Source organism: Tamandua tetradactyla, chromosome X, assembly GCF_023851605.1.
Source record: "Tamandua tetradactyla isolate mTamTet1 chromosome X, mTamTet1.pri, whole genome shotgun sequence".
Lineage (NCBI taxonomy): Eukaryota > Metazoa > Chordata > Mammalia > Pilosa > Myrmecophagidae > Tamandua > Tamandua tetradactyla.
The window spans coordinates 41,356,580-41,383,245 of NC_135353.1; the positions used below are offsets into that span (position 1 = coordinate 41,356,580).

General features: G+C 33.6%; 1 protein-coding gene across 10 annotated transcripts in view; it reads right to left on the bottom strand.

The window, feature by feature from the left end:
* Positions 1-26,666, bottom strand: part of STAG2 (STAG2 cohesin complex component) — a 194,999-nt gene that overhangs the window by 11,771 nt on the left and 156,562 nt on the right. For 9 of the 10 annotated variants that reach the window (XM_077145994.1, XM_077145997.1, XM_077146000.1 and 6 more), the window contains 10 exons: positions 25,178-25,352; positions 20,934-21,073; positions 19,394-19,495; positions 17,225-17,373; positions 15,196-15,324; positions 8,262-8,485; positions 4,617-4,806; positions 4,416-4,526; positions 1,257-1,383; positions 95-172 (listed from right to left, as the gene is read on the bottom strand). In XM_077145994.1, the coding sequence (XP_077002109.1) occupies positions 95-172; positions 1,257-1,383; positions 4,416-4,526; positions 4,617-4,806; positions 8,262-8,485; positions 15,196-15,324; positions 17,225-17,373; positions 19,394-19,495; positions 20,934-21,073; positions 25,178-25,352 (1,425 nt within the window). The remainder of the gene's footprint in view (positions 1-94; positions 173-1,256; positions 1,384-4,415; positions 4,527-4,616; positions 4,807-8,261; positions 8,486-15,195; positions 15,325-17,224; positions 17,374-19,393; positions 19,496-20,933; positions 21,074-25,177; positions 25,353-26,666) is intronic. The other variant, XM_077146002.1, reaches the window with a different exon arrangement.

A 26,666-nucleotide genomic window follows, 5' to 3' on the forward strand; every position in this document is an offset into this window, starting at 1 on the left:
TTCTCAATGTGCTGTATCAGCTCTTCAATCTCAAATTTAGTATTGTTTATACTTTTGATTTTGCAATCCTGGGGTATACTTAAATTAAACCTACTGATTCATCCATAATTGAAGCTGGATCAAAGAAATCAGGTTTCAGTTCTGTTCTCTCTCGTCTGTTCTTTGATGGTGGCTAAGGGAAAAAAGGAAGTAAGTTGTTATTTGCCACATCTATAAATCAAATGGTAACTGAAAACAATCAAATTACTTATCATTAAGTGTTTACATGGCCTATGTAACTGCAAGTATACCTTACAATACTTTAAATACTATAGATTCAAACTACAGAATGTTTAAAAGTATAAAAGCAATTCACTCATGGAAAATCATTCTGAAAGACATTAACTAGAAAAATAACTTGTATTTTTACTTCCTTAATGCCTCTCTCAAATCTTCATTTTCATTCAAAGGCTCCAAATTATACTACCCTGAAAAGACCATACTTTATTTTTTTCTTTTAAGAAGGATATACCGTGATATATTAAAAAGTAGAATCAAAAGGCCTAGCTTAGTTTCAGCTTTACTGCGTGATAGTTTTGTCTTCTTGGATAGGTTAAGTGTCTGAGCTTCAATACACCCAAGCCACTACGTCACAAAGTTGAATGAGATTTATGGGAGCACTTTGTATATTATAAAGCCCTAATCATATATACGTAATTATTAATAAAGAACATAACCTTACATATATTTGTTTAACCACCTACCAAGTTTATGTAATTTTACTTTATTATCTAAAATGAAACTTTGTATCGGTAATACTGAGCAAATGTTGTTTTGATAATGGTGAATAAATGAAAACCTGTTAGGTAATGTGATACTTGGCATGTCATAATATTTTTTAAAATTTAATATACATCATTAAAATACGTTTCATTTTCTGTAGTCAGTACAACATAATATAAAGCAAAATATATACTTTAAATCTATTTATTCCTGAATTAATCTCAAAGGCAAACATACTACATTTATCAACTAAAACTAGGATCTAATATAATACCCTCATCATCTTCACCCTCTCCTCAATTCCTTCTTATATACCTGAACACCTGGCAACTATTTTAATTATTTTGCAGAACTTACTTTTCATGGCAAGTATTTCTCTACTCTATTAAATAGACATGGTCTAAGACTAACCAAATTATAAAAAAAGACTAACCAAAACTTAATTTCCAAAGGACCTAAATTGAAAACCTTATGGAAATCATTAAGTTCCTTACCAAGTCTATATCCATAGTGTCAAAATCCATTCCCTCATTAAGATCCTCAATCCTCCCTTCTGAGGACATCATAACATCTTCAACAATTGGCTCTTCATCATCTTCCATTAGGCTTGTACCACGCCGACTAGAGAAATACAAAAAAAGGTCAAGATCTGAACCAACATGGTGGCTATTAATACACTGGCAGCAACTATGTGGCTCTCTCTATTCAATTGTAATGGAAAATGATGGAATTAAAGGTCAGGGAGAATGATTAGGCATTGATCATGTCATCAATGATGTCCAAACCCCAATGTTCACTTTTTAAAAAATGCTAAGGAATTATGGTTATTCTACATTATTTCAAGATACATAGCTTGATAGTTCTGATATCCCATATGTAAGTTCAATGAGAAATTCCTACATGGGAACGTACCAGATACCTCAAATCCTTTTTGAAAGTAGGCAGGGTACAAATTAATAAACAAACATAAAACAGAGACCAGAGAAATGACATTTTCAGAATACATATTTTTCATCAATATATTATGTTAATTTTAACCATCACTCATTCATTCACTCAGTGCCTACTATGTGCCAGACTTTTACTGTGCCCTATGGATGCAAAAAAAAAAAAAAAAAAAATGAATAAGACATGGTTCCTGCCCTCAAAGGGCTCACAGTCTACTATAAGAAACAAAGATAAACAACTAATTATGACAAAATATAATAAATACTGCAACAGAAGTATGCATCAAGTGCTGTAAGGATATACTGAAAGAGGAGATTAATTCTGCCTCTGGAAGAAATGAGCAACATTTATGCTAGAACTTGAATTCTGTGTTCTATGAATTCAACTAAGATACATATAAACTTACAAAACTAAGACATATATAGAAAAGTGAAATTAAAAATATAAGACCAAAAGCTCTGTATGTTATTACATGAGTACAGAGAATAAATTCAAGTTCACAAATTAGCCCAGATCAGGATAAAGGAGTCAATGTAATAGTGAAATTGAGTGTGACTTGTTCCTCAGTTTGACCAATATTACCTTCTTTTCTCATCCAAGGACAAAAGAGATCTACCAATTATTTACTGAATGCTTACATTTTACAGGATACTATGCTGGATCTCAAAAGATATAAAGATAATAAGACATGATATCTGATCGAGGCTACCTTCCAAGCTTCTTCTAGTGGAAAAAAGAAATGTGCGGACAATGGTCCTCATTTCCTAAGAGTTCTAGATAATAAAAGACAATTTTACTGTACTTAATGGAGACAACAGTGAAGGGAATGTGTGCTTTGTGGACCGTGTTATGGAAAACCAGAAATCCATTCTGCACTTTCATTTGGAGTATAAGGAAGATATATGTGATACAGACTATGAAAAAGAGAGGGAGAGAATTTGGAAATATTTTCAGTTACAGGGCAGACACCCTTACAGAAAAATCACTGTAAAACAAAAATATTTTAAAGTCCAGGCAACATACCACTGATGGTACAATAACCAAAAGAATCTTCTGGTAATAGTTATTTTAACTGGAATAATCCCATGGAGTTGCTAGGGTGAAGTAGGGGCATTACCTTTAATTGGGAATTAAAACAATCTGCAAACAAAAAAAAACTGTAAATGGTACTGACTAAGGAGATACTGTGGAGGATCCTGGTAACTGGTGGAAAATTAAGATATGGACCAAATGATTACATGGTCGAATTCTGGAATGTCTGAATTGGTGAATGGTTGAAAGCTAAGAAATCAGTTGTAGAATCCAGCATAAAGTAAGAATGCATATTCTATGTGGCCACAGAAATAGAGAAAAAGGGGACAGAACCAAGTGGTATAATAAACGATCAAGATGCCAGGTTAGGATCAGAACCCATACATATTATAGAATATACTTTGTCTCTAGAGGTTCTTAACCCCATTCTGGAGATAATAACTAAAGTGAATCTATACAGGTTACCATCTATGTGGTAAATGACTACTATTTAAGAAAAACAGGTAAATTACTGTTTAAAAGCAAACAAAATATAAAAAGAGGGTAACAATTACTATCTTCCAGTATTAAAACTATACCGCATTATGTTACAAGTACAAAGCTCTCAAACTTAAAAACTTAATCAGAATCATCATACTTTCCCTTCTGTGCCAATCAAGACATTAAAACATTATCTAAATACTGTCTGTCTTCTTTTAGAGCCAAAGCTAATGAAGATGCCTAAACTTTTCATACAGATGTCAGTAAAAACAAAGTGCTTAAAAGATAAGCTATAAATTTTTTAGTGCCGAACATTTATTCATTCAATAAACATTTACTGGGCACTTTTTATGTGCCAAGCAATGACAGGCAATCAATGTGGTCCCTGCCCTTGAGGAGCTCACAGTCTAGAGAAAGGGACAAACTGATAAACAAATAATTATAATACAATGTGATAAGTACTACAAAAAATATGAATATACAAAGTGTTATGGAAGCATGGATGACCGCAGCTTCACATAAGGTGACACCTGAGCTTGTTTTTTTAGGATGATTTTACCAGTCGCCAGGGAATGGGATGATAGTAAGATGTAGGCAGGGTCAATATTTTGAAAGGTCTTGCACGCCATGAGCTAAGGAGTTTGAACTTTATCCTGTAAGCATTTTAAGCAGAAGACCAAATTTTTAAGTAAAAGATCAGATTTTTATTCTAGAACAGTAATTTTGTCAGCAGTGTGAATGATGGAGTGGTGGTGATGGTGGTGGTGGTGGGAGGATGGTGGAAGGGGAAGGGTTTGGTGAGAGAATAAATGGGAGATTTAAGAAGAAAACTAGTTAGGAGGCTGATATAATAATTTAGGTGAGAGATGAGGGCCTGAACTAAGGAGGGGAAGCAATTAAGATGTAGCAAAACTGGATTTTTGAACTACAATTCTGTGTACCAAAATAAACAAGGATTTATACTTAAACTTTTCCAACAGATCAGACTAAGTTGATGGTTTGGCTAACTAGTTAATATTCTAACAAGGTGTATTTTTTTTTAACTGTTGGAAAAGACCAATTTAGTTCCTTGATTATTTCAGCTTAGTTACTCTAGAGAGTTTGCTGAAATTTTTAGATAAGGCACACATTAAAATATGTTAAAATGAATTAGTGAACTTCCTAGACTCAGACAATAAGGCACTCTCACTTACATGGCATGCTGAAGATTAGTTCGCAGTTTAACATAGCTCATTGCTGCTCTCTCCTGCTGTTGCCTTGCTTCCTCTTGTTGTCTTTGAGCTAACATCCATGTTACCTGCGTGCTTCAAGGAGAATTTTATTCTTCTTTTAACTTAACTTTTTTCTATGTAATTAATAAAGTTATAGTACAGAAAATGATCAAATATACTTACTTATAATCAAGAGTTGTTTGATGATGTTCAGTCTGCATTGGATAGACGCTCATGAAGCTATCCTCAGGTCGTAATCTTTTGGGCTCTCTCATAATAGTTGAGGTGAGTTGGGGTGTCTGCATCATAACTGGGGTGTGAAGTGTTTGTTCTCTGCTTAACCACATACTGTCACTACTACTACTTTCTTCAGCTGGAAAAGAAAACAAATAGCAATGAAGTTCAGTCACTAAATTTGACTAATCAGATGTCTAACACAACCCACTCAGGTAAACAAACATCTGGTTGCTTTCCACATGCTACTGCTAGGAATAAGAGGATACAAAGGTATGTAAGGTAACAGTCCCTACCCTGCCCTTACAGTCTAGTGGTGGAAAAAACCAGGCAATTACAATACAATGTGGTATATACTAGGAGAGAGGGGAACACAGATGGAATGGAAGCAATGAAAGGGATCAGATCAGATTATCAGTAAATAACTTCTAACCAAAGCAGATGTTGGCTGGGCTGAGAAGGTTTTTCTAGGCAGAGGTAAGAACATAAGCAAAAGCACTGACATGAAACAATGACCGAACCATATTAATTTGCTGATTCCAGCTACTTTTGACCTGGCAATTACATATGGTTCAACCTCATAGTTTGGTCCTCATAGAGTATAAAGACTGAAGAGTGTGGAAAAATATAAAGTTGGATAAAATAGTCAGCAATCAATTTGTGAAGGTCATGCATGTCGTGTTAATGTGAAAGGGAAATGCCGCTGAAGATTTTAAGGAAGGAAAGGGATTTGATGAGTTATACATTTTAGTCAAAATATATAATTTTTGGTAGCAAAAAAAAATTTTGTAAACAAAAATAAAAACATATGTGGTAGTAAGCGTGGAGGGTGGGCTTAAGGATAAGAAGACTGGTAAGCAGAGGCTGGTGAGGTGGCTAATTTGCATAACCCAGGTAAGTAAGAAGTGGTAACAGGAATAGACACAATGGGAGAGTGGGTACCAATCTATGGAATGCAAGATCTTAAGAACAGCTGCAAGGTGTTCACAAATCCATATGCATAAGAAGAACTATACTGAAAAAAAAACATGCTTCACATCTGCAAATGCTTTCTTTGAAATGTCTGCAGATGTTGCCACAATTAATAAAGGATAAATTTACATACAAATGTAGCTGAATTAACAGTGATTTTCAAATCACTGATTTAGGGGATAAAATTGACAGCACTTGGTGATTGAGAGTTTGGAGGAAAACCATTTTATTATAAGATTATTTATATATGTACAAAAAAATAAGTTTTTTAAGGGAAGAGTAAAAGGAAGTAAAATGTGCCAATAGCTAGCACCTTACTAATAGATGGATGGGACATAATTTCACAATTTACAATATAATTAAATATGCCTTTAAGTTTTAAAATGTTAAGCCTCCAATTAATTTTTTATTGTATAACATATATACAAAGTAAAGAAAGAAAAAAGTAATAGTTTTCAAAGCACTCAACAAGTAGTTACAGGACAGATCCCAGAGTCTGTTATAGACTACCATAACATCATCTCAGATTTTTCCTTCTAGCTACTCCAGAATATAGGAGGCTAGAAGGAAAAGGTCCAATTTTGTCTTCAAAATCACATTGACCTGGCCAACCTATCAGCATTTAACACTTCCTTTTTCAAACTTATTAATGCCTCAATTTCTATGGCTATCTCCAGAAACCCTAGAAAAGAGAATCTTGACTTTTTCTGTAAAAGTTGAAGTATTTGATTTGATAATCTAACTTTAAAATGTTATATAAATGCCAATTCTTAAGTGTTCTATGGAATCTAATAAAAAGGAGAGATCTGATGACCCAGCCCAAATGCATAAAATGCATAATTATTAACGATTGGTTCAGATGAGGAAACATTTTTTAATGTGATGACTTTTATACAAAAAAAATGAGGAAAGTTTTTCATTTAGCTTTCTATAAACTTAACTATTTTAACTGATCAAGGATACTATACAAGAAATTTCCCCATCGACTGGGATATTGGGGCTAAACAACTAACCAGAACTAAAATTGTACAAACTGTAAGCATAAAGTTGATGCCTTTATATTATTGGACAAAAGATACTGAAACCATTAATACATAGAACAACGAAGTTTTCTGACAAAAAATGATAGCTGACTAAATATGTGGCAATTTAAAAATGTCCCCCAAATTCTTTGACACTCCTCAAGGGTTACGTGCCCCCCTCCCCTTGAATGCGGGCTCTACGACTTCTGGGGCCAACCGAATATGGCAGAAATGACACAATGCAAGTTTCTGGGTCCAGGCCTTAAGAAACTGGCAGCTTCTACTTCCTCTCTCTTGGGACACTTGCTCTTGGAACCCAGCCATATGCTGTGAGAAAGCCAAGCAGCCTCATGGAGAGGCCACATGTAGGTTTTCTGGCAGACAGTCCAGCTGAGGTTCCAGCTGACAGCCAGCATCACATGTATAAGTTGAAGATGCCTCCAAATGCTTTGAGCTCCCAGCCTTTGAGCCTTCTAAATTAAGGCAACAGACATCATGGAGCTGTCATCCCTGCTATGTTCTAAGTTTGGGAGATAGTTTGTTACTTAGAAATAATAACTTGAACTAGTTTTCATAATTGGTCCCTTAGAAAAGAAAAAGTTCCCACTCCCATTTTGAACTAAACCTGGGGTGCTAAAAAGTCAAGAGTTTCAAGAATTTTAATACATTCCCATCTCTAAAATTATAGACAGCACTTTGAATTTTTATCAAGTTCTTCATCATTAATTTATCTCTTCATAAAACTTCAAAGTTGCAACCTCTCTGAATCTGTTGCTCTACTAGATACTCTGATATCTTAGGTAATGACTAGCTCTATCATACTGCATCTATATAGATATGCAGAGAGTGCAGCTCAGCAATTTAAAATGCAGGCACTCTATACCTGAAACTGCTGAGCTGTGCTCCAGTAGCCTTGATTCTTGAAGATGATTGTACAAAGATATAACTTTTACAATGTGACTGTGTGATTGCAAAAACCTTGTGTCTGATGCTCCTTTTATCCAGGTTATAGACAGATCAGAAAAAAAATGGATAAAAAAGTAAATAAATAATAGAGGGGATAAAGGGTAAAATATATTGGATAGATGGAAATACTAGTTGTCAATGAGAGGGAGGGGGTAAGGTGTATGTTATGAATGAGTTTTCTATTTCTTTTTCTGGAGTGATGCAAATGTTCTAAAAAATGATCATGGTGATGAATACAAAACTATATGATGATACCGTGAGCCACTGATTGTACACCACGTATGGAATGCATGTATGTGAGGATTTCTCAATAAAATTTTGTTTTAAAAGCAGGCAATCTAGAGAAAGATTTCCCGGCACTGCTACTTAACAACTGTATATGGCCTTGGGTATGTTACTTAACCTCTGTGTACTTAGTTTCCTATCAGAAAAATGAGGATATACCTCACTGGACTTGTGAGAACCAAGTTTATGTATGTAAATTGCTGAAAACAGCATTCTTATACATAAAAACAAATGTTGTGTAAGTTATTATTAAACAACACGAATTTCAAATAAAAATAAGATGAACTTAATAGCAATTCAGCTGGTAAACATTAGGGATAAATATTAAAAGAATAAACTATATCCTTACGGAGAGCAAGCTGCATGCCCTCAACCACTTTCCGTTTTCCTGTAGATGGTTTTGACTTTTTACTCCGCACAGTTGATCCCCGACTGCTGATTCCACTAATGACTGACATGGTGTCATCATCACCACCAGCTAGTAAAGAATTTCGGTAAGACATCAGTGGAAGCCACACATCTTCTCTTCGGAGTGACATTTGAAAGGTCATGAACTTTTCCAAGTAAACATACCTTTAAAAGAAAAAGAAACTATTAAAACAGTGACTGCCTTTTTACCTTTTCATTTATTCTCTCCTAATAACCCTAATGCATATAAGTCCCATAGGGAACATTTAGTGATTTATCAGAATAAATAAATAGCAAAGTAAATAAGCATGAAACAGAATAATGGTAGATAGCCTATATTTCCTCAAAGTATACGTACTGAAGGTTGTTAGTATTTTCGTTCTAAAGATATCTGTATGCTGTCCTGACTTTTCAGGTCTTCTACTACCAAAGAAAACCTTAGTCACATTTCCAGAAAGAACAGTGGATTTGAAGTCAAACAACCTGGGTTAGAGTTCCAGTTCTACCAAACAAACCCGAGTTGTATGAACATGGTCATAATATAATACTCTACCATTCAATCTTAGCCTTATCAGTACACTGGAGCAATTTTGTCGCTATGAAGACTCTTGCGTCAAATTAGGTAACTCAGAGCATTTCAGCTTCATATTAAGCACTTACTATATCCCAAGCATTAAGGATAAATATAAAGATAAATTAGATATGATCACTACCTGCAAAAAAGAAAAAATAGATAAATGTGAACTCCTCAAAAGCAAATGCCTTTCTGCCTCAAAAGACTTTGTCACAAAGGTGAAGAGGCAACCAACTCAATGGGAGAAAATATTTGGAAATCACACATCAGATAAAGGTTTGCTATCCTGCATACATAAAAAAATCACAGAACTCAACAACAAAAGAACAAGAAACCCAATTATAAGGTGAGCTAAAGATATGAATAGGAATTTTTCTGAAGAGTAAATACAGATGGCTAAAAAGGACATGAAGGGATGTTGGTTTCCATGAACTTAAAAGGGAAATACAGATCAAGACTACAATGACATACCACCTCACACCTATGAGAATGGCTAGCTATCAAACAAAGAGGAAACTATAAATGTTGGAGAGGATGTGGAGAAATTGGGACACTTATACACTGCTGGTGGAAATGTAAAATGGCATAGCCACTATGGAAGACAGTTTGGTAGTTCCTTAGGAAACTAAATATCGTGTTGCCCTATGACCTGGCAATAGCACTACTCGGTATACGCCCAAAAGAGCTGAAAGCAGTGACACAAACAGACATTTGCACACCGATGTTCATAGCCGCATTATTCACAAATGCTGAAAGATGGAAACAATCCAAGTGCCCATCAACAGATGAGTGAATTAACAAAATGTGGTGTATACATGTGATGGAACATTATGCAGCAGTAAGACGAAATGATGTCCTGAAGCACTTGACAAGATGGATGAACCTTGAGGACATAATGCAGAGTGAAATAAGCCAGACATAAAAGGATACTGTATGAATTCACTTTTAGGACCATGGTAAAGGTAAAATCAGAGGCCTATAATACAGAATATAGGGGACCCAGGGAACACACGGAAGCTAGAGATGGGTGAACAGTTAGCTAATGAAGTTGAACTTAATTGTAAGGGAATAGATAGAAATAAAGGTTCACTAGTGGATCTATTAAGTAATATTACCATATAGAAGGTGAATATGATTGAAAGGGGTTGTACAGACTCAGGTGTTCCACCAATTAACATTACAAATATAAATAAGCTTGTGCATGAACTACTTCAAAGGTATGAATCTCGTACAAACAGTATCTCAGTGCAGGGTACAGGGGGAAAACTGCTATTGCATACTATGAGCTATGTTTAACAGGAAGACATCAACAGTACCACAGCAACACCAGGGGTAATAATGGGGTGAGGAAGAAAAGTTAAGGGGAGATTTAGATTTTCTACTTGGTGAGGGTATATTTATTGGTTAACTTTCTCTTGGGAACAATGAAATTATTTAAAATTGAGAGTGTTGATGGACTATCAACTTTGAACATTATACAAGATGCATAATGAATGCAGGTGGCTGAAAGATGCACTGAATGAGAAGTAGATTGGCGAATGATGATGTATACATATGATCAAATATTGTGCTGCTACAAAAATAAACAAAATTGTGACACACGCAACACTGTGAATAAACTTGTGGGACAACTAGTGAGGCAAAATAAGCTAGAAACAAAAGAGCAATTATTGTATGGTCTCATTTAGAAAATACTTATAAGAAAACAGGGGCCTAGATTGTAAGCCCTTTTATAACAGGCATATTTAGTTCCAAGCAATAATTGTTATTTCTGGATTTGAGAGTCTATTTTACATTATGTATAATGTGGTATTTAGAGTTAAGAACAAAGCTGATCAGGTCAGGATTAAAGTAATCCAGCATACAGGAGTAAGGAAGATACTGCCTATATTTTAGAACATCATCTATTCTTTGAGACCAAAGGAAGCAAGGTTTATTTTGTCCACAACCTAAATTTTCTGGAGCACAAAATCTAACTCAACCTGTCACGATAGATCATTTAAACAAACCAAACACAGGGAACCCAGAATAAGAATGAGGGCCTTTAATCCTATATAGCTTAACGAATGTGTCAATATACCCTAGAGTATATTAAGCATATAATCAAAAAGCATCAGCAAAGTCCCATGAGGGATGGGAGAAAACATATGGAATTATTAAAGTTCACCAACGGGAAAACCTGTGATGCTGTGTCAAACATTAGGGACACCCGAATCAATAGGCCAAGTCCTTGATCTTGAGGTGTGAGAAGCTTAGCCTACCCTATAGGTATGCCTAAGAGTTACCTCTGGAAGACCTCTTTTGTTGCTCAGATGTGTCCTCTCTATAAGCCCAACTCTGCAAGTGAAATCATTGCCCTCCCCCCTTCGTGGGATATGACATCCCAGGGTGAAGGTCTCCCTGGCGGTGTGAGAAATGACTCCCAGAGATGAGTCTGGCTCTGGCACCATGGGATCAACAATGCCATCCTGACCAAAAGGGGGAAATGAAGTATAACAAATAAGGTATAAGTGGCTGAGAGAGTTCAAATAGAGTCGAGAGGCTACACTGGAGGTCATTCTTATGCAAGCTTCAGTTAGACATTGCTACCTACCATAACTTGCCAAATCCCAACCAAAACTGTCCCAGCCAATCCTAAAGAACACCTAGGGTATTATATAAGTTTCTACAAAGGTTCCATGCACTAGGGTAACATTCCAGAAAACCACAACCTCCAGATGGGTCCCTGGACCAGTTAAGTCCTGAAACCTACAGGGCCCGGCTGCTCCAGAACATCAGCTAGTTCCATCTCCCTACCCCATATTAATGACAGCCCCTTCTAATATGATAAAGTTAGAATGGGCATAGCCCAAATACCCCTAAAGAGTGGGACAGAAAAGATTAAAGATGATGGTGGAGTTATACAGAGAACGTAAGGTTTAACAAACAAGTATGATTGTTTAATCATTATATTGATATTTCTTTTAGTCTCCAGTATCTTAGAGCAGCTAGAAGTAGAAACCTAAAATTGTGGAATTATAACCCATACCAAATCTGAAATCTGTTCTACAATTAATTGTTGTGATATACTTTGACATTTATTGTTTTTTTTGAATATATGTTATTTTTCACTAAGAAGAAAAAACTTTCTTCTAGCCTCCAGTGTTTTAGAGCAACTAGAAGGAAAAATCTGAAATAGTGGAATGGTAACCTATAACAAACTCTGAAATCTGTTCTGTAACTATTTGTTGAAGTGTACTTTGAAAATCATTGCTCTTTCTTTCTTTTCTTTGTATATATGTTATATTTCACAATAAAAAATGTTTATTCTTTTCTTTGTATATATGTTATATTTCACAATAAAAAATGTTTAAAGTTTCAGCACTTTACAGGGAAAAAAAGGGATCAGAAAATGGAAGAAGTAATATGCCCAAGGTCATAAAAATGAGTAAGCACCATAACCATGATTTAAATCCCAGGCCTATGACACTAAATTCAATGCTTTACTGGCTAAATTATGCTTCCAATAATAATGATATCAACCCCAAATTTACCCAATTTTTAACAGCTTTAAAAACAGGAGATAGCATTTAAAAACATACTGCTTTGTATTAGCTATTCAGTATTTCTTTTTAATTACACTTCAGTCATACAAAGGGGTACAAAGCAGCTCTCCTCAAAGTATGGTCTGTGAACTGGCTACCAGTCTGAAAACTGTTACCAGTCTGTAACAAGTTAAGGAGTATGAGCCAGAGTGCACACACTGGTGGAGAGATTTACAACTATGAATCCACCACACAGCTTTATATAAGATTACAGAGAAGTAGCCCTTCCTGAATCTATTTCTCTTTCTCTTCCTCCCCACCAGAAACTACCACTAGTCTGACTTGCTATTTTCGTCTCCATGCATATTTTTGTACTTTTAATACATATTTACATATAATATTGTAAATATCACAGCACCATTTTATACTTTGCTTTTCCACTTAACATTGTTTTTAAATTAGCCATCTTACATATATAAGTATTAGTTCCTTCATTTTGACCGGTATATGGTGGTCTATTGTATATCAGTTTATTAATCCATTTCTATTTCATGGAACTTGAGACTGTTTTCAGATTTTTCCTATTCAAACAATGCAACAGAGTATTCTTTTGTTAGTCTCCTTGTTCACAAATGCAAGAGTTTCTCTATGGTGTCTACCTATGAAGGGAATTGTTGGATCATTAAGGTAGGAAGAATATTAAACTTTATTAGATATTGCCAAATGGGCTGAAAAAAGTTGTTTCGTATCAGTTTACACCCTTAACAGCAGTGTACAAAAGTTTCTATTGCTCCACACCCTTGGCAATATTTGGCATTATCACACTTCTTAACTTTTGCCTTATCTACAAGGTGAGAAATGGTATTTCACTGTTTAAATTTGTATTTCTCTGATTACTAGTGTCCACGAAATTTTTAATTCTAATAAATATATTTTATACATATATATATATAATATATACGTATATATAAATTAAGACTAAGGTTGGAGCAGTTTTACAAATGAATGCACCTGTATAAGAACCCACATGCCTATGAAGATAGAGAACATTCCTATGACAATTTAACTCCATTTGTTTGGCCCTCTTTTAATTCACAATTTTAGAAGACTAAACAAGAGAAAGCTAAACAAGAAATGATTTGTTTAGGATGGGAATATTAGTTAAAGGACAAAGATAAAACAGGGAGTTCTACTTTCCATTGTCCTCACAGCTGGAGACACACTAAGGAAGAGGTTCCTGATCTTACTGTCATTTAAATGCTCCCACTGTAGTTAAGCTAATCTAAGTATGCAAATAGAATACATAAAACATTGAAGTTACTCCTCTAAAGCTTACAGGTTATAAATGGAATAAAATACAGTTTTATCATGAATATCATGAATAAAATATAGTTATAATCTTCAAATTTAAAAACTGCTGAAGTACAAATGTTTATCCAGTACAAAATTTTTATTTTAACTAGTGCATTTTCTAAAATAACTTATGTACACAGCTTAATTGAACACCATAAGTACATGGAACCTTGAGTAGGACATGAGATTTTGTTGGTTTGCCCAGAGTGATGCCCCGATAAGTTTCAGAGTGATTTGAACAGTGAATAAAAAAGTATCTGCAAAAGTCCCCTTCGGGGAATGATGAGAAAGGGGGAAAATTCAACTTCCCCAAGTTGAATTCTTGATATTCTCACAAGCAGTGTGGACAATCAAAGCTATAGGCTAAGCCCCCAATCCTGGGGTTTGTTCCTATGAAACTTAACCCCACAAAGGATAGGTCAAGCCTACTTAAAATTAGGTCTGAGAGTCACCCCCAAGAGAACCTCTTCTGTTGCTCAGATTTGGCCTCTCTCTCCAGCCAATGCAACAAGCAAACTCACCACTCTCCCCGTCTACGTGGGACATGACTCCCAGAGGTGTGGACCTTTCTGGCAACATGGGACAGAAATCCTAGAATAAGCTGAGACTCAGCATCAAGGGATTGAGAAAAACTCTAGAATGAGCTGAGACCCAGCATCAATGGATTGAGAAAACCTTCTCGACCAAAATGGGGAAGAGTGAAATGAGATAAAGTGTCAATGGCTGTGAGATTCCAAAGAGAGTCGAGAGGTTATCTTGGAGGTTATTCTTACGCATTAAGTAGATATCACCTTGTTATCCAAGATGTAATGGAGAGGTTGGAGGGAACTGCCTGAAAATGTAGAGCTGTGTTCCAGTAGCCATGTTTCTTGATGATGATTGTATAATGATACAGCTTGCACAATGTGACTGTGTGATTGTGAAAACCTTGTGTCTAATGCTCCTTTTATCTACCTTGTCAACAGACGAATAGAAAGTATGGAATAAAAGTAAATGATGGGGGAACAAATGTTAAAATAAATTTAGAGTGAAATGCTGGTGATCGGTGAGGGGGAAGGGTGGGGGGTATGGCATGTATGAATTTTTTTCTGTTTTCTTTTTATTTCTTTTTCTGAATAGATGCAAATGTTCCAAGAAATGATCATGATGATGAATATGCAACTATGTGATGATATTGTGAATTACTGATTATATATGTAGAACAAAATGATCAAAAGTTATGAATGTTTGCATTTGTTTGGTGTTTTTTGGTATTTTAAAAAAAAATTAAAAATTAAAAAATAAATAAACAAAAATTGCTGAAGTGCAAAGCTTTACATGAAATTAATGTAATCCTACAATTCTAATCTGTGTAGAGGAGAGAGAGAAACCAAGTTTAATTCTGAAACTAAACTAAATAAAAAATTTCTAGTAGAAATACATACACTGTCCTTTTGTCTTGTCGGAGTAGTTTAGAAGAAAATTCACTCAGGATATCAAGAAATGCCAAATTTAAAGGTGGATGGCTCTCCCCTTGTGGATTAGGCTCCTTAAAAGCAAATTCTATGCCATCTCTGTAAAGAGAAAAAAAAAGACAAATATTTAAAGGACTACAACACAAAATTTAGTAACTTAGAAAGGAAGCTTCTCTCTCTACTTTCTTCCCACCATTAAGATTTTCTTTTGCCATAGATTTAACTTGAGGAACAGAGAATAAGGAGGCTATAGTGTGAAAATGAGCAAATACATTTTTTTTCTTTATTTTTTTGCCATAGAAAACAACCCAAATTCTCTCACATAGTGATCAACATATTTTCTACATTTTTTAAGACATAAAGGAGAACTACTGAAACACAGGATCAACTCTAAAACAATAAAAAGACTTTTTAATAATGCTTTAGGAGTAAATTTTTAAATTAAACTCCACTCAGGGCCATTTCAACTATATTTATATGGTATGCCAGTTTGAATCTGTTGTGTACCACAGAAAAGCCATGTCCTTTAATCCTCATTCAGTATTGCTGAGTGGGATCTTTTTTATTGTTTCCATGGAGATGCAGCCCACCCAACTGTGGGTGATAACTTTTGACTAGATGGTTTCCATGGAGCTGTGTCTCCACCCATTCAATGTGCGGTTGCTAGTGTAGCCATTTAAGAGGGAACCATTTTGAGAAAAAGCTTTAGAGTCACCAGAACTAACGGAGCCCACACAGTCAGAGACCTTTGGAGATGAAGCAGGAAAATGCCTCTGGGGGGAGCTTCATGAAACAAGAAGCCAGGAGAGAAAGCTGGAGGATGTCACCATATGCCTTTCTAGCTGAGAGAGAAACCTTAAACATCAGCCTTCTCGAGCCAAAGTATCTTTCCCTGGATGCCTTAGTTTGGACATTATTATAGCCTTGCCTTAATTTGGACATTTCCATGGTCTTAGAATTGTAAACTTGCAACTTAATAAATTCCCTTTTTAAAAGCCATTCTGTTTCTGGTACATTGCCTTTCGGCAGCTTTTACAAACTAAAACATATGGCAATACAGTAATACTTTTATTAATCAAGAAACCAAACCAGCTGGAATTGGAGAGTAAAGTAGAAGAAAGGCTATTACATAGAGAAAATCACTTATTTCACAAAATAATTACCACATGTGTGGTCCTTAAATTTACCTAAAATTATCATCCAATGTATTAGAAGGCCTAAAAATGAATTTGTGAGTTTAAGAACAAGGTGAATTGAGAGAATGAATTAAAACTTGAGGAAGGTATGAACATAACTTAACCAAGAGCAGGAAAATTTCTACAGGAAGACGTTCAGCAAGGGGAGAAAAGGCGGCACAAATAAAACAGGGAACTTTCAATAAAGGAGAGCCCAAGTTGCTTGATTTTCACAAAGGCAAAGATCTTTGGTGCACAATTAAGAGATAAAGAGTTTTAATATGCAAATGTTGGTTTCATTAAAGCTCTAAAATGTATCTGTACTTCAAAAAGCATAATTGTTCACTATAAAATACATGCCCAATATAAAATCAGATGATTTCCAATTTTGATAAGACTGAAGAAAATATGCAGACAAGTTTGGTCCAAAAGAAGGAGAAAGGTCACAACAAAACAGAGAACAGAACCAGAAAGTGAAAGCTTGAGACAAAGGAGTTAAACGGCAAAGATTTTTCTACCTAGAGGTAAGATTATAAACAACACTGATAAAAGAGATTTTGTAATGCTGATAAAAATAAATGCTACTTTGCTTTATATAATTTATAACGACTTCTCATTGTTTTAATTACACAGATTTTCTTGTAAAGAGAGTTTTATTCCCAACTCATTTGTTAGTTGAGATAGTACTACAACTCTAACTGGTCTTAAATCTAAGAAAGAAGAATAATAAAGCATCAACTTGGCTATTCCAAATGAAAAGGCTAGATACAAAGCAATTTCATGATTAAGAAATACGAGAGTTAAATAAAATATTCAGAGATTACTTGTGTAGCATGGCAATGGCTTCTCTTGTTTTCAATTGATCAAGTCCAAAAGTTAAAGCAAAACGTCGAGCAAGTTCTTTTATGCCACTGAATGTTGGAGATGATCTATCAAAATTATAGCCATTTTCTTGTATCATTTCATTAAAAAGCTGTTTGGAAAAAAAAAAAAGCTTACGTTTTTTAATTACTAAAAATTAACATCTTTTAAATAACATTTTCTATTTAAAATATAGTAGATGCTCAATAAATAAGGCATTATGTTTTATTGTAAAGCATGTACTATAATAAACATATAATATACAAATGTCCAAATTTGTAGTACTTTGTATCCTTGGACTAGGTAATTATTGACATTAGAAACTGTTCAGGTTCGTTTTGGCAGAATGCTATTCTGCTGGTATTAAATGGATATTAACATAGCATATAAGAACATGAAGAAAATAAAGAAAAAGAAAGCCCACTAAATTATTATGCAACTCTTTTTACCATTTACAATTAAGTGATAATCTTCAAATCAAGAACTTTCATCATGAAAGTAAGAAAAACAAAAAACTATGTTTTAACTACCGTTTGACAATGTTTTTAACAGATAATGAATGCTCATTACTGATAATTCACTGAAATGAGCACTCTGGGCTGCTGGAAGCACAAACCGACATAATCTTTCTCTCTACAGAGCAATTTGGTAATATGTAGTGAAAGCTTAGGAATTTTGATGCTGTTTGACTAAACAATTCTAATACTAGGACTTTTTACAAAAAAAAAAAACAACAAAAGATAAAAATATTTATGCCCAATCCATAGGTACAAAAATATTTTTAGCACTATTTATAATGGCAAAAATTGGAAAAGATTTCAACATCAAACAAGAGATTTTAGTTAAATTATAGAACTACAAAACAATATATTATATAGGCATTCAAAATGCCGAAGAAAGTATATAATAATGAAAAATGTACATGTTTTATTAATATGAAAACTTCAGCCTACAAAACAGAATGCATAGTATGGTTTAACTTTTGTAAAAGATAAATTTCATAAAGGCATAAATAAAAGAGTCTAAGAAGGCTACTAAAATCAAAAGGTTACTGGTTAAGTGAAAAAATTAGTCATTTGTATTTTTTCCATTTTCCTGTATTTACTAAAGTTTCTATAGTAATTATTACTTTATAGTAAAAAAAACTTATTTAAATATTATCATTTACATCTTAAAAAATTATTTAATAAAGAATACTCAAATTTCCAAATGAAATTAAGAACTTTCATATCTACATTTCTAAGCAACAAGAAAGCTTATCAAACTGGAATAGGATGGCTTATGCTTTGCACGCATTTTGTCTCCAAAGAAAAACTGTACTAAGCAAATGATTTTTACCTAATTAAACATGCCTCATCACTCTCAAAATGGAAATGGCTATTGCATTTTATGTAGAAATGATCTATTCTCACTAAAAAAATATGAAAGCGTCTGAAGAAAAGAAAGTTAAATTCACTTGAAACCTACTAAAGCAAGTTAATTAGTATTAATATTTTGGTGATTATTTTTCTAGACAGACTTGGAGATATGTGCAATCTTACAGGACACTGTCCTATAATCTTTTTTTCTTTTATTCTCAAATTATATATTATGGAAAGCTATACACATTAATTAATGGACATACCTATACTAATTTTTAAGTGCTACACAATAGCCATTGCAGAGATGCACTAAACAATATACTTATCTAATAACCTATTGATGGACTTCCGGATTATTTCTAATTACTGACCACTATAAGTAATGTCACAATGTACAAGCCTGCATACCTATTTTGGTAAGCCTGTTCTATAACCATCTTGGATAAAAAAGTACAATTGCTGCCTCAAAAGGAATATGTTTTAATTTTGACATGTATTGACAAATTGCCGACCAGGAAGATTTACCAATCTACACTAATGGTGGAACCTATTTTCTCCATACCTTAGATGGCTGTAAATTTTGTCAATCTTGCTAGTTTAAAAGCAAAACATGATCTCTCACTTGCACTTCTTTGTCTCCTTGGTGAGGCTGAATATCTTGCATTTCTACTTCTACGAATTGTCAATTGCATTCTTTACCCAGTTTATTACAGCCACCTTGTGAACTATTAAGTGTCAATTACGTTAAAGCCAATAGTATTAATGTCTTACCTGTTGCAAACTGAGAATAAGGGTCTTTGCACACTGAATTTTGTCTATCTGCCTTGTTTTACTCATTGTTTCTTTGATGATATCTCCATAGTCATTATAATACTAGGAAAAAATACACAAATTAGCAGATACTTAATCTTTTTAAATTATTAGACAATAAGACTAATTTTAGATTAGTCATGTATTAGTATGTATTTGACTGATTATGCTTTCAAAGACATGGAAGTAACATCAGTAATATCAGAAGTTGCAGACAGTTAAAATTTAATCAAATTAAGCTCCGAGCTTGATTTTAAGCAACGAGGTATAAGGAATAAAATAATTAGGTTATGCAGATTTTCAGAACAAAGGATATAAAAACAAAGTTCTCATATTCTTTGTGAACCATTAAAACAATTAATATAATCACAGTTACTTTTATATCTGTGAAACTTATTCACTACTTCTTGGGTATATAGTTCATGTGCAGTTTCTAACTTCATTAATTTGACTTATAAAAACTAACAGTCTGTAAACAACATTTAAAAGAAAATTTATAGCATGTAACATTTACATTATAAATTGCAGATAAATTTTTTCGAACTTAAGCTCCTGTTTCAAAATAAATACACAATTATCAGAGATAACAGGATGACCATTCCCCTATGGTTAATGACATTGACTTTAAACTAGAATACCTTACTCTAAAAGTTTAAAATTTGACTTCATAAATTTCATGACTTCATAAACCTTAGTTTAAAAAAAAAACAACTATCAATTATCATATCAAATGGATTAAGTTCCAAAGTAATTTTGAAATTGCTCCATGATGCTAGAGTTTTGTTATGCAGCAAACATTCATTCCATAGAGAGAACTGACTGGGGTTGGTCAAATTTATTACAAACATTTCATTTCTTGAATGCAAAGGTTTTTTTTAAAAGTTTACATTTATAATTAGATTTTACTTGATAAAGAAATAAAGAAAAAATATCTTTAAGCCACATGGTATTAGTACAATTAACAATATCTTCTATTGCTACTAAAAATTAGAGAATCTTACATATATTTATGAAAACTATGAATGACCTACTGTGAAGCAAACCTAGCTTTTAGAGTTAAAAGGAAACCCTAGCTATTACAATGGAATAGATGAACAAACTCTGGCTGCAAAAGTACTGAGTTGCTCAAGATCACAAGGTGCATAGTAAACAAGCCAAAATGACTATCCATGTCTCCGGATGCACGTTTTTATGCAACATCAAGCAGAGGAGGAGCAATGTTCTGTTATCTTAAATTAAATCACAAATACAGTTTCTAATAGTGACAGCTAACCTAAAATAAACTGTTGCCAATATTCCAAATAGAAATGACCTCAATAAACACAAAATGTCCATTAATTGGAAATGTGAGGCTATGAGGAAACATAGCTAAAAATATTAAAGATTTTAAGATAATTTACTTTTAATATAATTGTGGTAACCAAGCACAAAACCTAAAGTGCTACAACACCATTTAAGCATCTTAATAAAACTGTATTGGCCATCTATTTTTCAACTCTACCTTCATATACTGCTTGAAGATATCTGCAGCTGTATTCATCTCCACCACAGTATATACAATTAGCTTACAAAATGCTGCAAGTAAATTCCTCCTCTTGTGCAGAGCTTCAATTTTACTGGCTTCATCCTCCTGCTGACCATCTGAGGGAAAAGTTTTAAACATTAAGCCATCTGTATTTTACTTCACTCATTTTTTTAAAATCTTGCTATAAAACACCCTTATTTCAGAGTATTTGAAAGATAAGGAGACAACATTTAAAATTACCTATAATCTTGTAACTCAGATAGAACCACTCTTAATATCTAAGTGAATGACCAACCCATTTATTCCAAAAGACAAAATTTTTGTGAAGCCAAATAATAATCAGAAGGTAGCTTGATGAACATGGAACAAGTACAAATGGAATGGGTTGGAGGAAGTGATGTTTTGTGAAGTCAGGCTAAGCTTGACATTCATCTACTTCCCTAACAGAAAGAGTCTGCCAATGAGATCTGTGTATTTAATGTCTGTTGGTTAAGGCTCCTTCTTCCCTGGAAGAAGCCAACTTCAGAAACTCTCCTAATCATTCCAAGGCTGATCCCATCCAACTAACCCTCTTATTGATACATTCCTTCTTCCAAATATATTCAAATAGTCTGGCCAATGAATCATTGTGTCTTTATAAGAGATAACAGCATATTTCTGCTCTGGTCCATTTTGTGAATCTTGCTATTCGGTTTTCAGAAGACAGACTTATTTCCAAATTATTTGGTGGGAGAAGCCTTACTGAAGCCCCCAAGTACTGCCAAAGGATTATTTATAATTATTTGATATTGTAAATGAAATTGTGATAAAGCCTTTTATTTATCAAGTTGTACAAAGAATTTTCTTCTGGATAGATAAGTGAAATTACTTGTGAAAAACATCTCATTAATTTACATTTCTTTGGTTACCAGTGAAGTCAAAGTTTGTTTATGCATTTATTCACCAGTTATGTTTCCTCTTTTGTGACTAGTCTGTAGTTATCCTGTCAACTTCTCAATGTAAGATTCCCAACATCATAAAAGACTTCGTGTAGAATAAGAATGTTCTTTTAAATAAGTATCTTGTTTACACTGTCTCCAGTAATCCTTGATAGCTGCCAGTAAATTAAAATGAAATTTTGAGAATAAAATTTAAGACAGACAATCACAAAAAGGTTTAAATTATTCCAAGTGCGTGTTGCAGAATGCCGAATCCATTTGCTTAGAAACTAAACCATACTATTTACTCTTTTAGAAAAATTACACGGAATACATAAGCTAAACTTTTCTTAATGACTCTCTCATTATTATGGACAGTTTCCATACGATATTGTTTCTAATCATTGTTTAATGCAGCTCTAAGGAAATAGTGGTATAACGATAGACTTCCCTCCCCTATAGACTAAGTTACAGAGTCACTAAGTGCTTTTTGAGTCCTGATTAGTTTTTCTACTTTTTATAAAAGTAGCAACTGGTCTCTTTTGTGGGGATTAAAGAATTATGGAGAAATGCCTAACACAGAGGGATTCAGGTATTGGTTGCCATTATTATTATGTATTATCAGACACATTCATTGCCTATTTAACTCGCCGTTTCTAAACTGATGGAGGCGAGAACAAATTAAATAACCAAGAGTCTAAAATACTAGGAATTGGATAAGGATGAAAAGCAATGGAAACTCATATAGGTTGCCGGTGGGAGGGCAAAATGATATGACCACTTTGGAGAATAATTTGGCAACATGTAGTCAAGTTTACAATGCGCACACACATGACAATCCAGAAATTCGACTTTAGGTATTCACTAGAAGAACTGTCAAGAGCATGTGTTCAAGGACATCAGTATAAAAATATTTGTTGTAATACTGTTTGTAATAGGGAAAACACTGGTAAACACCTAAATGTCCATCAATGGCAAAATGAATAAATTGTGGTTAATTTACAGCATATAATATTTGGCAGTCAAGATAAATAAACTATAGCCACATGTTAACACTGATAAATCTCAAAAACATTAAGTCAAAAGAGCAACTTGCCAAATAAAATGTTGAATCATTTATGTAAAAGTTAGCAACAGGGAAAAAGAACATATATATATTGCTAATGAATACATAAAATTCCTAGTAAAATTTAAAATGCAAGGGCACAATAAACACCAAATTCAGGATAACCGTTTTCTTTCAGGAAACAGGGAGAATGGGATACAGATGAGGGTTCTTATGAGAATAGTCTTATTTTAAAAAATATCTGAAACAAATGCAGCAAGCATTGACAACTACTGGTGGTTGGGTATGTAAATAGTTACATTGTATACTTTTCCACAGGATTGGAATACTTAAAGTCTAATCAGAAAAAACGAACTCCAGAGAGACAAGATTCTGTGGGTAATTCCAGGAAGCTCCCAGAAAATTTAGGAGTATTGACAAGCTTATTCTCATTCTACTTGCCATCCAGAGGCTGAATCCAAATAATGACAGAATTAGGGACCCAAAACTGTGATTTGGTATCAAGTTTTTGATGGTTTGAATATGTAATTGCTCATTATTTTTAAAGAATTTATTGTGGTAACATACAACATAAAATTCCCCATATAAATCACTTTCAACTATACAATTTGGTACAACGGTATTGTTGGAAGTGGTTTACTTACATTCACTATGTTGTGCTACCACCTCCACCATTCATATTAATTGCTGGAATACAACCATGCTTTCCTATAGAAGTTTTAAAAAGTCTTACTCATCTTTGAGGATCCCTTTCAGATATTAGCTAATCTCAAAGTCTTTCTGATCAATGCAGACAAATTAGAACTTCCTCTTCACTTTCACAATACTTTGTACATTCCTCTATTATTTATCACAAAGCACTGTAATTATTTGCTTATAGACGTAGATCTGTCTTTTCTACTTCACAGTGAACTCCTAAAGGGATCTCGTCTCATTTTCTGATATTTGTAGCACCTAGTATACTGACTAACAAATGTCTGTCAAATGAATGTTTAAAAAAAAAAGTATAACGAAATCAATAAATGAGAATAAAAGGTGAAAAGGAGAAAGTATATAAACTTTAGTACATGGACTCTGACAACTGTTTTGGGTGTTAAAAGTTTCTCAATTGTGTACTGGGTAAGTTTTTAGTTTTTAAGAAAAAAATTCTTTATTGCTAAATAAGCTAAAAACCATATGTAGAATGATATATATTTATATAGGTGCTAATTTGCTGTGATTTGTCAGTTTATATGTGGATATACACATGCTTTATGTTATATTTTTCTTTATGCATACTTCAAATTTAAAACAAACCCAAAAAATGAAGCTATCAAATACGACCTTTTCCCACGACCTCTTGTTCAAACACAGATGTGTGTATGCAATCAGGGTGTGAAGAAAACTTAACACTAGGCAAGGCTGGTTTGATTATTTTCTTGTGAATATTCTGTACTGCCCCAGAATTTTACAGAATAGTTTCAAACTTTCTAACATTCATAACTCATGTCAGTCTCATATTTTAAAAATATAAAAATCTGTTAGTAAAATTATACCACAAAAAATGTCACATTTTAAAGAAAAATTTTATTCTCAAAATACCTGAATATTGGATATTAATGAATAAGGGAAAAGGGTAGTAATTTTTATTGAGTAACTTCTATATGCAAAAATGTCACATTTTAAAGAAACATTTATCCTCCTCAAAATACTTGAATACTGGCATTACTAATGAATAAGGAAAAGGGTAGTAGTTTTTTATTGAGTAACTACTATATGCACAAGCACTCTACTAAGCACTTTACTAAATATTAATTAATCCTCACAGTAACTCTATGAGATAGCTACAAATTAGAAAAAGAGGCTCAGCACTAGTAAGATGCAGAAACAGAACTCCAAAGCTCATGCTCTACAAACCAAATTGACTTTTCAATATTATAAAAAAAGAACACAAATGTGTTGGAACATGTTCATGTGTCTCATGTTTTTTTGTTTTATATTTTTATTGACAAAACAACATACAAACACAAACATTCTTAACATACATTCTATATGACGTGTACAATCAATGGCTCACAATATTCATCACCATGATCATTTTTTTAGAACATTTGCTTCACTCCAGAAAAAGAAATAAAAAGAAAAATACATACCATACCCCTATCTCTCATGTTTAAAGAATAAAATATCATATAGTTGAACAAAACCTTATATCATTGTTATCTGAATTTGATTTATGCAGAACACAGACATTTTACCTGCACTATTATTATCATCATCCTGTTCAATGAAGACATGATCCAAAATAAAGCTGAGCAACTCAGATTGCAATGAAGAATCAGGAGTGTAAACTAATGGCTCTAACAGGTCACGGCCCCCTGACATAATCTGATGGCTGAAGATCATCAAAATATCACAAAGAATAGTGAAGGCCTGTTTAAGAAAAAAAGAGAGAGAGAATACATGCTAAACCAAAGTTTCTCACCAACTGCCACAGGTAACTTACATATATAGCACAGAAATAGAATCTAATTTTCTATATTTGAAATTCTTAAGAAAAAGCAATGTTTAGTATTTTCCTAAGATTTTCAAACTGAGAAATACAATCTGTATGAGAATGGTCACTATTATTTGGGTAATGCTTTACTGACAGCAAAGCAATTTTCAAACATTCTTCTTCATTTTCAGCAACTTAAGTAACTAGCACATGTTAGCACTGCCCAAAAGAACAAAACCAGGACACAAACTCAGGTTTGCTGATCCAAATCCTACACTCTTGCAATACATCACAATGCCTCATAGTAAACATTCTCAAGTATGAAATAACATATAAACACGTTACCATTCTTTCATTCAATAAAAGAAAAAAACTTTATACTCAAGATAAGTATTAGAAGAGAAATCACAAAGCTATGGGCCTGCTTACCACTCTTCAGGAAAACCTGGTAATATCATAATAAACATACAGTTGAAATTATACCTCAAGAAGCTTGAGCCCAAATGAGAAGAAACACTGGTAAGATTAGTCACAAAGTAGTAGAAAAAAAGTTAAATTATCTGTTGGGAAGGAGTAATAAAAATACAACTTTTAGGACACAAAGTCACCTGGAGAATACATTTAAAAAGGAATATCACTGCTGGAAAGACAGATTTTAATACAGAACATACAGCAAATCTTAATAATAGTTTTATCATTTTGGAACTAACTGCATTTACATTTGCTCTGTACTTTGTTTTATCCCGTTTATCAATCTCTTCTTATTTTACTACTATAGGTGTAATTCATACCTATCAGAATATTGAGTTTAGAAAAGCTTTTGCCATATGACACACTGAAGATGTGAGATGATAAGTATGATAATGTTTACTAATTAGGTGAGCCAGCAAGTCAAGTGAGCTAACCAGGACACTTGCCTGGAAACTGTTAGGAAGACTGACATACGGGGTGTTTAATGACCAATTAATCTCCAAGGCTTACAAAGGAGGTTACACAGGAAAACTCACAAGGAATTATGTGTTAACACTGCAGAAAAAAAAAGGCGGGGGAAGGGGAATAGTAAAATGAACATCTGTATGGCATAGGCAAATGATAATATCAAGAAATAGCTCATGTATTAGTAGTTTTGGATTTGCGTATTCTTCCTCATAAAAATCCTACTCCAAGAACTTCACTCTAAAGTTACTACCTTCAGAAACCTTGTTCTTTTCATCTGAATTGTAGAGATGAAATCCCATGTCCTTTAATGT